The sequence below is a fragment of the Chenopodium album genome, chromosome 14 (genome assembly GCF_948465745.1).
Source record: "Chenopodium album chromosome 14, dcCheAlbu1.1, whole genome shotgun sequence".
Lineage (NCBI taxonomy): Eukaryota > Viridiplantae > Streptophyta > Magnoliopsida > Caryophyllales > Amaranthaceae > Chenopodium > Chenopodium album.
In genome coordinates this window covers 16,956,448-16,970,568 of record NC_137847.1, presented here as the reverse complement: position 1 = coordinate 16,970,568, position 14,121 = coordinate 16,956,448, and the positions used below count along the sequence as shown (strand labels likewise).

The window sequence follows — 14,121 nt, the reverse complement described above, 5'->3', positions numbered from 1 at the left end:
ACGAGCGAGACTTAAGACGACCCAAGATGGAAGATGAGCTAAGAAGATCATGAGACCTTAGTGACCTTGATGTATCTGCAAGGAACATAGCTGGTTCAAAAAGTAATACAACAAGGAACACAGCAAATATATACAACAAGGATCACAGCAAATATATACAGCAAGGACGCTAATTGAATCAAATAGATTAACAATTGTATACAAGTATATTCAACAAGGATACAGCCGATTCAAGATTAAAAACCCACAAACTAAACAAGCAAACCGACATCAACCACACATTCACAAAATTATAAGTACAGCAAAACATCGAAACTCACAAGAAAGAAAGAAAACAAACCTTGAGACATGGTTGGGGCAACTTTCTGTTCAGAATCAGATTCGTCCAAGGACTTAATTTGAACAACTGCTTCAGGTTGTGTCAACTTGATGAAAGATCTCTCGTCTGCACTCAACTCATACAACTTGTCTATCAAAGATGGAGACTGAGAGCGCTGCTTCAATTTACTCACTGCAACCAACAAGCAAATAAGCCCAAATCAATAAAGAAGGAAAGAAGAACATAAAAGAATAAGAAAACAGAATACCTTCAGCCTTAATAGTGTCAATCAAAAAATCACAATCATCACCCAACGAATCAATCCTCACAAAGAAGAACTTGTGATACCACTTCTTGTCAAAAGCCTTCTCCAAGTCAGTCACCAAAGGACCAACACCATCCTTCAGGCGAAGGCCAACTTGACCTTTACCACTGGTCCTAATAGTATAAGGGTAACACAAATCCCTCACATCAAGTTCTATACCCAATTTTATACTCAGCAAATCCAGAATTCTCAATACCCTCCAAGTCTGGGGCAATAATTGACAAGGCGAAACCCTAACTCTAGAAAGAAATTGGCGAACAAGAGCAGAAAAAGGAAAAGTATGCCCAATTACAAAAGGGTATTCAAAGAAACACACCCAACCAGGGGCAGTCCAGTCAGCCCTTTCCCTAGGTGATGGAATTTTCACCACAACCCCATCAGGAAAACGCACAATTGCAGCAATATTCTGAACTTCCTCCTTCGTAATGGTGGAGGGATAGGTATCCTTGACAGGAAAGACGTTCTGCGCCACCAAGTTTGGCCTTTTCACACCCTCATCCACCCCAGCAAACACCACTCTCACGTGATCGTCCATCGCAAAAACAAGAGAAAAGTACAAAGTGTAAAACAGAGCAAATAGAGAAGAGAGAGAAAATACCTGATGAAATTGAAATTGGGGCAAAGCAATTGAAGTGATTAGACAATAGCCTGCACACCCAATAAATACCAAAGACGGAAATAAACCGCCCTTCACAGTTATCAAGGAGGTTGCCTTAAAACCGCCACCACTTTCTATTTTGCTAACCGTTGGAACAATTTCTGAAATTCAAAATATTTTCTAGAGCTTTCTTTAGGTAATTTTCACTTCCAAATACTTGGAAGTAAAAATTAGGGGCAATTGTTGGGCCCGTATTGTAATACGACCCATTACATTTAGGGCACCAATCCAAGAAGCAATAACTCAGCAAGAATGAGCAAAATGGCTTGATTGGAATAAATAAGGAAAGCAGCATCAAGGATATCAATCAAGGAGATACTTGCCAAAGATACACCTACAGAACAGGGAAGAAGATAAATCAAGAAGATCTTCCTCATTTTGAATATATTCCGAATACCTTTGTAAACCCTAGAGATCCCTAGGTATAAATAGGCATAATTAGACAATTTTGAGCATTCATGTACGCATATATACTCTAAAAACAATAGAATTACTCTACAATTATCTACGGAGCTTCGTCCCTACTGGAGAAGGAGGCTTGTCCTTGTTCAGTATTGTATCTCTGACTTATTCTCTTTTCCTAATAGATTCTATTCTGTTTGTTCGTTGTTTGTTCATTGCTTATCTACTGCTTTATTCTTACTTTATCGCTATTTTGTATGCTTTTGGTAGTATGATTGTTATTACCCCTCAAACCTAGCAGATTCTCATATGCCCTTGTTGAGATTTGCCTAAACAACCATGTCCTCCACGAAACCTTCTGCAAAAGCCTGTATATGAAATGATAGAAACTTAGGAAGTCCTACCATCACCTTTTCAGAAATTCATAAAAAATTATACTCCCTCCGTCCCATAATATACTTTTTGTTTGTGTTTTTTCACGATATAATTTAAGAAATAGGAGGAGAAAGTGGATAAAGTATATTAATAAAAGTGAAAAGTACAATCATAAATATAAGTTAGAGAAAGAAAGTGGAAAAAAGTACAAATCATGTGCAAAATTTAGGGGTAAGTTAGGAAGTATGATGAATACAGTTAAAAAAGTAAGGGTATAAGGGTCTTTACCTACTATCCAAAAATAGAAAATAGAACAACATTTAGGATCTCCAAAATAGGAAAACAGGAACTATATTATGAGACGGAGAAAGTAGAAAAGAAAGGAACAACCACAAGTACCTGAATAGCATAAGATATAATTTTAACGAAATTATAATAAATTAATCCATATAATTACCTTCAATTTATCCAAAGTTACTTCTCCATATTCCTGATTAACTAATAAATTGTACTCCCTCTGTTTTTAAATACTTGCTCCACTTTTCATTTTCGGCCGTTTTTAAATACTTGCTCCATTTCCTTATTTGGAAAGTTTTTACAACATTTAATTAATTTCTATCAACTAGTAGACCCAACATAAATCATATTTTATTAATTTCATATTCTCTCTCCTCTAAATACTTTTGCTTTTTACAATTTTTTATCCTTTCACCTACCCCAATACCTCCATATTTAATTACTTTATCCAATTTCTCCTAAAACTCCGCGCATGGAGAAATGGAATAAGTATTTAAAAACGAAGGGAATACATTGGAATAATATGTGTTCAATGCTACCAAATTTGATCCCATTTCTAAAGCAACTAATAACATCAAAAAAAAATTCCACAACAACTTGAAAAGGAATTAATATTGTTTTCCCTTTGTTTTTATGTAGGGTATCTTTTTTTTTTTTGACATATGCTTAAACAAGAAGAAACTATACTACGTAATTAAAAGACGACAAACTATGATTCGCTGTTGTTGCTAGATCATGAGCTCTGTGGACTCTTTCCCGATCAACCTTGTGGATGCTACACCATCGAAAGGAGTTGCTGAGGTGTTTTATTTGATCAACCGTCCAGATGTTACTTATGTCTGGTTCCTCTTCGTGCCTGAGAATATGAACCAATGCCTGAGAATCTGTAAGGATGGTAATCGATGACACCAATCTCTGCATTCCCCACTTCACCCCTTCTAAACAAGTCAACATCTCTATTTGTAGTGTTGAAGTCGCTTAACCACAATCTGCCCCACCCCTAAACAGCCTTGCTCCCCCGCTTCTCCACTATCCAGGCACCAACCCATGCCTGCTCGTCTAGTGACCTTGTTCTAAGAGCCATCAACTTGAACTGTAATCGTCATAACTCTTGATGATCCATCATTCCGAAGGATTGCCCGCATAAACCTCGGTGGATAATCAAACGTAACCTCATGGGGGTGGAGGCATCTCAATTTTCCATCACCTGCTAAAAATATTATGTTGCCCCAAGATACCTACAATGACATGATGAATAGTATGTGATGTCGCGTCTGTATTCCTAAATACTCTATTGTTCCTCTCAATCCATAGACCCGAAAGGGTACTAATAAAAAAAAGGAACTCGGTGGCCATGTCTCCCATCCTGGCTTATAATTAGCCAGATATAGTATAGAAACCAGTCGATGAAAGACTTATAAATAACCGGATATAATATAGAAACCAGTCGATGAAAGACTGGTCTCCATTAGCTTCTGAGTGGATACCAAGTATACCACCCCTCCACGCATTCTGAGGTATGGAATAGAATCGAAAAATATGTTGCAAGTCTTCTTCAGAGTCACTACACAGGTCATAACAAGTGTGAATCTGCAATCCTCTTCTTCCTAGGTTCCCTTTTATGGCAATGTCGTTGCAAAGAAACTTCCACATAAAAAGCTTCCATTTGGGCATCAACTCTAATGACCAAAAAGTCTTATGAAAATCAGAATAATGATGGCTATTATCCATCAACGTAGACCTCTTGATGAACGCGTATCCTGATTTAACTATGTATCGACCTGACTTGTGACCCAACCAGTACATAAAGTCATCTGACTCTTCTTCCGGTAATTCCATAGAAGCAATCAAAGCTGCATCCCTGTACACAAAACAAGAATTTAACTTGTTGTGATTCCAGACCTTCCTTGTCGTATCAATAAAATCCATTGCACTTAATACTCTAGCATCATGAAGAGGCACAGTATCCCTGAACTCTGGCACTCTAGTTATGTGTTAGTTATGTTTACTCTAGCACTCTGGCACTCTAGTCGTATCAATACTCTAGCATCATGAAGAGGCACAGTATCCCTGAACTCTGGCACTCTAGTTATGTGTTAGTTATGTTTACTCTAGCACTCTGGCACTCTAGTCGTATCAATACTCTAGCATCATGAAGAGGCACATTATCCCTGAACTCCAATTTGTTTACCACTTGAGTCAACTCTAGTTATGTGCTAGTTTAGATTTATTCCAATGAAATTGCTAGAATGAGAATTTGAGTTAATTACTTCCTATTACCCTATATTATTGTACGATGGGTAAACTTTTGTAGTAATTGTTTCGTTGCACCATTAAACATTTAAACCTATTGGTTAACTTGTGTTTCTTATAATTGTAAAGTATGCCTGAATATTTATCTACAACTCCAAATCTCTAATACAAGAAGAGGCTTTAAAAGAGAAAATCTAATATCATATAACTAATATATAAAGCTAAACTTTTAGCCAAGTCACGAGACAGCGATACTTGGCGTTCTAACTTTTCGCCAAGTGTCACGCCACGTTGGATAGATTTAGATAGACTTCATAAGATAAAATGTTAATTCTATTTGGATAACATTTTAGGATAAAACTGTTAGTTTAGAGTTTTATTTTCGATAAAATACCAATATTTCAGATGTACAAATTGAATTATAATTTTATTCAAAAAAATTATTAGATTATAATTTTCAAAATTTATCATATAAATTTATTTTTATATCATAATATTTTTTTGGAGCAAAGGAAGTAGTTCAAAGCATAAAACATCCCTTTATAATATATACTAATCGGTTAAAATAATATACTTCACAATCTAATAGAATTTTATTACTATGTAGACCTGTCAATTAGGGTCGGGTCATGAGTCATCTCGGATTGAGTCACTTTAGGTTATGAGTCAAGAAATGTTCAACCATTGCCCAAAGTTTTGGGTTCAGGTTAACCCAACGGGCTTTGAACATTTATTTTATTTAATTTATTTTTTGCTAATTTTTTATATTTTTTTAATATATTAAATCGAACATTCACCAACACTAATATTAGTCATTACATGCTTACTAGATAGCAAATCGTCACAAAATCACATCAATTCCTAACTAATTTTGTATCAATGATATATTTTAAAATTTAATACATAGATTAAAATTTTATCTTAAAATTCAATAAACAACCCAAATATCGCACGGGCACAAAACTAGTGTATATATATATAAAGGGGGTTTTTTCCCGAGTTTTTAGAGAGCCATGTAGGATTTAATTTTTTCAACACGCCAAGTAGAATAATAAATTTTAGTGGTAGTCAATTAAATGCGAGATTATTAATTTCTTTTAGAATTAAATAATTTAAATGACACGTAAGCAAAATTGGCGAATGAGATTTTCCAGTTTAAATTAATTAAAATTTAAAATATTAGCTTTTGATATCAGAAATTTTATCTAAATATATAACAAATTTTAGCACATAAATATATACATAAAAAAATATAAAAAATAAATAAAAAAAAAACCATTCTAAAAAATTCAAACAAACCATTCATCGCACGGATTTCATCTAGTTTATCTCCAATACAGGAAGAGGCTTTAAAAGAGAAAATTTGTTCCTTGTGTTACACAGTAATATGAACAAACTTTGTAGATGTGATGATAAATCATGAAGTTACTCTTAATTTATTTTATCCTTATGATTCTTTTGAATTGTATTTGACATTCTTAATTTAACTAAGAGTTGATTCATTTTAGAGGATCAGAGGGTAGGTTCTTCACTTTGTTGCAAGCGCAAACAAATTTTTCAAGGAAATAAGCTGTGCGTTAACACAAAATATAAGAGATGCAATTGTACAATCATATATCATGCAAGACAGTCCTGAATTCGGAATCAAGCAACTACTATCTCCAATCCCTTTTACATCTTGATCACATACGCTTCTTTGGGTACCAAGAAGCAAAATAGTGTAAAGCTATACCTAGATGATTTGAAACACTAAAAGAGGTCGAGCAAAGCTGCTCAACTCATTCAAGCAGGGGGGTTAGCATATACTTTAGGCTTTGGTTTGACTTCTACTTCATTCACACTTCGGATAAATATTGAATCAGGCTCATGACTGCAAAACAAACATAAACATGTAAACGTCAATGAGCAATCAAAAGCGACAACTCGACAAGGCATAAAAAAGAAAGCTAAGTGTCATTGTCTTACGGTTTCTCTCCTTCCTCATAGGTATAACTAGACGCAACAGCTAGGAGACGACCGTCTCTGCTAAATGATAATGCAGAGATGCTTGAAGGATACTTCACATACTGAAATTCAAGATGAATAAAGATTAAATATGTAATTAAAGGCAAAGATGAATCTACAGAGCTGAGCTATAAGTTGTCATATGTACCTGATAAAGTCTCTTCTTGTTATTTCCATCCCACACATTCACAATTCCATCACAACCTCCAGTTGCAAATGTTCCATAGCTGCAAAGTATATAAACATCATATAAATCTATAAATGTTATAAATAAAAAACAAAAAGCAACATGCACCACTGCTGCAACTTCTTGAATACAAACGAGCAAGAAAAGATTCATTATAGGGGATTAACCATTTTCTCAAACAAATGTTTTAATCAAAACTCAAGTTTCTCATCCAAAGACCTACAAACCAGTATACAATGTTTTCAGTCCGACAAAATCATGTCTGATGTCTAGATTACAAGCTTAAATCAACTGTAGTATGATCATGCCATGCAAAAGCTTCCTATAAACCTTGTCTTGTGAAGCAGTGTATGATTGTTCAAAACATCCTTAAACCATTACTTCACCAGCATCTTCAACTCATATATATACACCCTTAATTTCATAGAGAATATAGACTGGCGTGATCATTTACGAGCATTTTTACACTGAATGCACAGCTCTATAAAACTAGGTGAATAGCTACAAATACTCTTGGTGAATTTGTGAAAATTGAGAAAGATATACATCTACTACATGTAGTGTTGTTTAGGAATAATGAACACTGATGTCCATCAAGGGCATAAAAATTGAGTAATCAACTCGATCAGAATACATTATTTTATTAAATTATACTTCGTAGAAATTAAAAAAAATTCCTTAAAAAAAGAACCATCACTAATTTGCATTAACCTTTCAACTGTTTAGCACCTAATCTTAGAATGTCAACTTAAAAAATCTTAGTACGTCTAACACATTATATCAAATCTTTCAGTCCTACAATGATATACTAAATAAATGAGAATAAAAGTGCTACATTCTCATGCACATTCAGTAACTCGCCAAGTACATCATATAGCTCAAGAGCTTTAATTGACCTACTCTCCATTACAGCTTTCCAACAATTATCCAAACAAGTTATTTTCAAATATCTTTAGTTACTCCATATGTACACATCAAACAAGTTCTCTTGTTTTAGTCATAAGATCCTAATTGGGCATCATAAATTCAACAAGTGGGGATCATAGCCTAATTCTAAACATGGAATATCATCAAAAACTTACATTGGATGGAAGGCAATGGCATTTACAGGGTAAACAATATCTCTTCCAGCCTCTGACTTCCGATGGCATTTGAAAGCATATCTGCAAAACTTTAACCATCAGCTACATCGATGTCAAAGATAAAAGTGATGAGAAACCATGAGCATTATGTATAACTTGACTAATAAAAGTGATAAGCATATCTTTTCAGTCACATACTCTTATTCATAAACAATTAAGGGACACCCAACATCAACTGAAGCTGGCTAAACCAACAGTGGACCACAATCAAGGTTCTAGAAGAAGAGAGAGAGAGAGAGAGAGAGAGAGAGAGAGAGAGAGAGGGGGGGGGGGGGGGGGAGACAATCTAATGGATCCCATAAGTGGTTTTAGAAAATCCAAGCAATTTCCACACTTAAAACTTCTGTTTCAAACACTTATTATGGGGCAACACATATTACACAATCACCAATAAGCCACATTGAGTTTGGGCTATCATGAGCAAATTACAGAGAAAAAAATCAGAAAAGAAGCATACAATACACTAATAAAGGATGAACAAAAGGATTGAACTCACTTCTTTGATTGACCAGCATCAGAAAGATCAAAAAATTCCATTGCTACACGACCTTCCACTGAGCTCAGAGCATAACCTATCCAATAGGTCAAAACATGATTAAAGTTATCACCATAGCTTGAGAAATATCCTTCAGTTGATAACCTCCAAAAACCAACTTACAATAAATCAACTTACAATATTTAGCAAATCTAATACCCTATAAAAGTTTGAATACTTAAAAGAGTAGATTTAAGTTGGTTTTAATTTTTTTTTGGCAAATCAACTCTTGGTTTCCTCCAGGTTATTTGACACTCAAAAGTCAAAACAATATGGCAACTTTGTTATCATTCTAATTAATAAACCAATTTGAATTATCCTAGGCATATCAGGTGTATAGTAATTAGTAAATTAGAGATGAGGATATGACCTCAACTGATCTCAAAAGGCTACCGCATCATAAACGTGATGCTATCTAACTAGCAATTAGCCTGAGAACTCATCCTCAGCTCTTAACCTCTTATACCAAAACATAATTACTTGCTTCTTTTTTTCCTAGGTAATTTTCTTTTGAACTCAAAAATTCATAATTATGCATTAAAACCAATAAAACAACTTTAAATCTAGCACTTGTCCATGCCTGTTCCATTGGGGTAACAACGCACACATCTAGTCTGATATTTCAATGAAGACTCCCTGCGTTGTTCGGGCTGAGACATATTTCGCAAATCATAGACATTCACATGTCTGCCTGCAGTTGCTACTACCAATCTGTGACCAACAAGAGACATAGAATAAACACGTTCTGGTTGAGCATATGTTCCAACAAGTGTACGCTCTTGCCCGCTTGCACCTCTGGGATCCCAACACTTTATTGTTTTATCCCAGCTACCTGATATCAATTGCCCTGAAAAATAGCAAGGTAAGTCATATTTAATGGCACAAGCTCAAACAGAAAATGGTGCAACAAACTGCCAATAACATACAAGTTACATGCTCTTGCAGAAACTATGGACATCACCATTCCAAGAGATATCAATATTTCATCCTCAATCAACTTATGGTTTGAGGTAATTACATCATCAAGCAACTGAGATGCAAACATAGTGTTCTGATAAGTGAGATGATTGAGTTTTTAACTTCACTAGCTAACTACATTAAGCCAAGGTTTTGACAAAGAGGAAAAGCAACATAGAATACCAAATCAGAATAAATTAAACCTAACACTAATCACAACTATGCTATATATCATTGTAAGAACAAAACTGTGACCAGAATCCCAATCACTCAAGAATCTATCCTGAACTCTGAGCAGTGTGACTAGCTGCTGACAAATCATGACTCCACTCAGCTCAACCCTAAGTAAAAACCTAGTATGCTGAGCCAAAAACCACAACAAAGCACAAAGTATGTCAGAAGTAGCTCGAGAACCAGGTACTGCAAAACTAGGATACAACCCTGGTCATTTAAGCTGGCAAAATAAAACACCAAATGAAAACAGAAGGTTTCTCTGATCTAGATATTTAGATGACTGTCTACCAGCAAGAGAATAAAAAATTGAAAGTTGTCTGAACTCCGAGCACAATTCCAGCATACCTGTGGCATAAGAGTACTCCACACAACGTACATGTGCTTCATGCTTTCCCAACACATCTTCTTTTCCATAGTTGAAGACAAGCCTGAAAACCAAAACATAAAACAACTAAATCAGTCCAATTCCACTTTCAACACCATATATATAATTGTACGCCTTATATTTTCCCATATTCAATAAGGATATAAGTAAATTGGGGCAGCTGGACCGAATGTTATCCGCTAGCAGGTTAACCATTCAATCACACTAGTCAATAAGTAAGAGCGAATATTACCAATACATTCTCAAGACTCAAAAACTCAAGACAAGATACCAGTACCATTTTCAATGACACATACTAATGGAATCTACTTTTTTGTAGAATGATTGAAAAGATACAATCATGAAGCACCAAAACCAAAACCAGTGATCAAACAAGCAATCACAAACACCTGAATATGCAGAGCTATAAACCTGACACATTGAATGGCAGGAGTACATGAAAGGGAAGAGAAGAAAAGATCTATCCTCAAGACTAAACACGCAAAAAAACACCAATTACATACCATAACCCGAATGAACTCAGGTCGGTTGCAGGGGATCAAGTCGATCATTTGCATAATTTCAGTTAAACACTGCAGCCATGCTTATGCAATCTCAAACAAAAAAATTTAAAATCCCATATCCCAAACATAGAATATAAATGAGAATTCGTCAAATCCTAAATTATGGACAAAAATAACAAGCAAATACTTTCCATATTAAGCATTTCATTACCTAACACTCCAACTTTATCGTCTCCTAAAATCGACTCATAATTCACATACACGCAATAAAACCCCAAATCCCACGTTGAAAAAGAGTCCAATTTTCCAATTTATCACATTGTTCCACTTGTAAAACCTAAAATACTACACTTAAATCAACAAAACACCCAAATATTCTACAAAGTATTCCATATCAACCCTATAATCCTTAAATTCCAACATAAAAACCTCAAATACCAGAATCAAATTTTATTCAAACAAAAAAAAAAAAAAAAAAAAAAAAAAAACAACCCAAAAAATCTCAAAAAAAAATTAAAAGAGAAAACACCCACCGCCGAACAGTGGAATCACCACAGGCACTGAAACCAGAAGTATCATCATGAAAGCAGCAATCTAGAACAGGACCGCCATGTTTGAACTCCCCTCGAAGCACATTGGCACTCGCATCATACAAACGAACAGTCTAAAGTAACAAAGAACAAACAATAACCCAGAAAAATTAAATCAAAATTATGGATGAATAACAAACACCCAGAAAAATTAAATCAAAGTAAGAGAACAAAAACCTTATCCCAAGAAGAAACGAGGAGATGATCACTATGATTAGAGAACCGGAGGTTTGTAATACCGTCGGTAGGAGGACTGGAAAGCTCTTTGCCGAGCACTGGCGGCGCAACCGCCGTCATTTGGGATCTCCGATGAAGGGGAAAAAGAGAGCGGGGAATTAGAGAAGTGGTTTTGAATTGTTAAGGGAGGAGATAGAAAGAGAAAGTGAAAGTTTCTGTTTTTGTTTTGGTTTTTATTTTGGGTTTGTTTTAGATGGGGTCATGAGGAGGATTACGATGGAGGTAATGAGATTCAAATTCAAATTGTTGTTGTTAGAATTTTTTTTTTTTTTTTTTTTTTTTTTTTTTTTTTTGAGGAATTGTTAGATTTATTTAATTAAGCCTTTTTGTCACCTTTACAAACTTTGGAGTATACTAGTATATATTTGGGAAAAAAACACTTTAATAATTTCAACTTTATCCGATTTATTTTAAATAATTTCAACTTTTCTAATTTTTACATGTGTTTTCTTTCTTAAATCTCGATTATTGGTTACTTAAAGAAATGGTTAAATTTTAATTAAAAACTAGACTAACCTCGTGCGATGCACGGTCTTAAAATAAGAATTGAATTATAGACTTTTAACACGTAATGAAAGAAAATAACTTCCTCATTTTCCTAGCTAATTTTTTAATTAAATATGAATATATAATTCCCAAAAGTACATAATTTTCATATTTAATTAAGAAATTTCAATTAAATTATATTATTAACTATTGTTAACAACTCGTAAATAACTAAATAGCATAATATGTGTAGAAAACCCAAAATTTAAAATTTAAAAATTCAAATGGAATATATTTTTAAAGCTATGTTAAATAGGGTAATTTAAAAAGGAAAAAAAATATGACATCATCCTTGCATTTTGGAGAGAAAAATTAAATAAAAAAAGTGACACGTTGGTAATGATGACATCATCGGATGTTATTTTAGTATATATAATATAGATAGATAGATACTCCTTTCGTTACAAATTACTCGCAACAATTACTAAAAATGGTCGGTACACATTACTTGTAATAAACTTATTTTTTTCCTTTTATGGCAAAATTTTTTGTGTGATTTTACAACATTACCCTTACTTTTTATACTAAATACCCTAATTAAACTACTAATTTTATCTTATTAACTTAAACCCTAACATTGATTAACTTAAGCATTTATACCAAAATCATTCTCCTTCCATCTAAATTCATCACCACCTTAATTGGCAACCACCACCACCACCACTACTACCACCGGATCTCCACTCTATTTACCCAGAATTTCTCTCTCTTTGTCATCTCCCCCGATCTCCACTCTACCACTGACCTCCATCGCAACCATGTCGTCTTGCTTGTCGTCGCCGCCTTTTTCTCTCTCTTCCTTTCCTTACTGCTTCGTGGTGGGTGGTTGGTGATTGGTGGTGGTACTGGTTGGTGGGTTGTGATTTTCGGGGTTGTGGGCGGTGGATTTGGGTTCGTGGTGGTGGGTTTCGGGGTGTTTGGTCTGGGTTCGTAGGTTATGGGTTTCAGGGTGGGTGGTGGAGGGTTGTAGTGGGTTCGTGGTGGTGGGTTTCGGGGTTGTTGGTCTGGGTTCGTAGGTTATGGGTTTCGGGGTGGGTGGTGGTGGGTTGTAGTGGGTTCAGCGGTTGTGGGTTTGAGTTCGTGGTGGTGGGTTTCGGGGTTGTGGGTCTGGGGTTGGTGGGTTGTGGGTTTCGGGGTGGGTGGTGGTGGGTTGGTGGGTTGTGGGTTTCGGGGTGGGGGTTGGTGGGTTGTAGGTCTGGGGTCGTGGTGGTGGGTTTCGGGGTTGTGGGTTTGGGTTCGTAGGCGGTGGTGGTGCTGGGCTCGTTGGTGGTGCGCTGGGTGGTGGTGCGCTGGGTGGTGTTGGGCTCCGTTCGTGGTGCTTGGTGTTTAGTTTTTGTTTTTTTTTATTAGATTAATACTAAGCACATTCCTAATTTTTCAATAATTACACTTAAGATATTTTGCCTAGGAATCCGCAAACTCCCTCTTTGTTGCGAGTAACTCGTAACGGAGGGAGTAAATTATTTACCAAGTGTTGTATGTTAATTGGCTACAAAATAATAATAATAAAAAATTTAAATTAAACATCCAAAAAAAGAAGGTAAAAAAAAAAAAAAAACCACCGCCCACTAATGCTGGTGGCTACCCACTTCCCTAGCTAACCATCCCCCTCCCCCAAACCACCCTCTTCTATCTTCAATTTTAAAATCCAACACTTTCTCAGAAAAAGCCCCCATCTAAAATTCAGATTAAACACCCACAAAACCCTCTACTCAACTTAGAATCATTGTACGCCATGAATCTCATTCTCCCTTCTTTGTCCAGCTTTGCGTCAACCCAGACTTGTATCGTGCACCCCATTACACGATTCTTCGCCGTCCGATTCTCGTCATCTAACAACCAAAACTTTGTCGCGTAGGATAATAATAGCTTCACCCGGTCAATGGGGTCAATCAGCAGAAGAAGTTTTGCAATTAACCTATCAATTTTTAATGCATCGAGGTCAGAGGTGTCCGAAATCGGAGGCGAGCGAGGTGGTTTTAGTTGTTGGGGGTGTGAGATAAGGGCGGTTTCGAGGGTGGGAGAGGGAAAGGGGACGATTTCGGGGGTAGGGGTTTTGGTTAATGGTGGCTACATGGCGGTTTTAGGGCGGGAATTTGATTATAGGTTATTTTGGGGTCGGGAGGTAGTTTCGACAATGGGATTGTGGAGGAGGGATGATTTCAGTGGTGC

The 14,121-nt window shown here is 35.7% G+C and overlaps 1 protein-coding gene across 1 annotated transcript; it reads right to left on the bottom strand.

The window, feature by feature from the left end:
• Nucleotides 1-6,205: 6,205 nt before the first annotated feature.
• Nucleotides 6,206-11,548, bottom strand: LOC145579018 (mitotic checkpoint protein BUB3.2). Its single transcript, XM_081636304.1, has 9 exons — nucleotides 11,344-11,548; nucleotides 11,110-11,240; nucleotides 10,034-10,116; nucleotides 9,078-9,344; nucleotides 8,459-8,534; nucleotides 7,903-7,983; nucleotides 6,782-6,860; nucleotides 6,595-6,695; nucleotides 6,206-6,499 (listed from the first exon to the last, which is right to left on the bottom strand). Exons 1-9 carry the CDS (start codon nucleotides 11,461-11,463, stop codon nucleotides 6,412-6,414), a joined length of 1,026 nt encoding a protein of 341 aa, XP_081492430.1. The 5' UTR covers nucleotides 11,464-11,548; the 3' UTR covers nucleotides 6,206-6,411.
• Nucleotides 11,549-14,121: the final 2,573 nt, after the last annotated feature.

Coding starts and splice junctions, on each gene's coding strand:
- LOC145579018 (XM_081636304.1), bottom strand. CDS start 11,463: ATGACGGCGGTTGCGCCGCCAGTGCTCGGCAAAGAGCTTTCCAGTCCT. Junction 7,984..8,458: donor GATGCTGGTCAATCAAAGAA/GTGAGTTCAATC, acceptor AAAGTTTTGCAG/ATATGCTTTCAAATGCCATC. Junction 6,696..6,781: donor ACAAGAAGAGACTTTATCAG/GTACATATGACA, acceptor CTTGAATTTCAG/TATGTGAAGTATCCTTCAAG.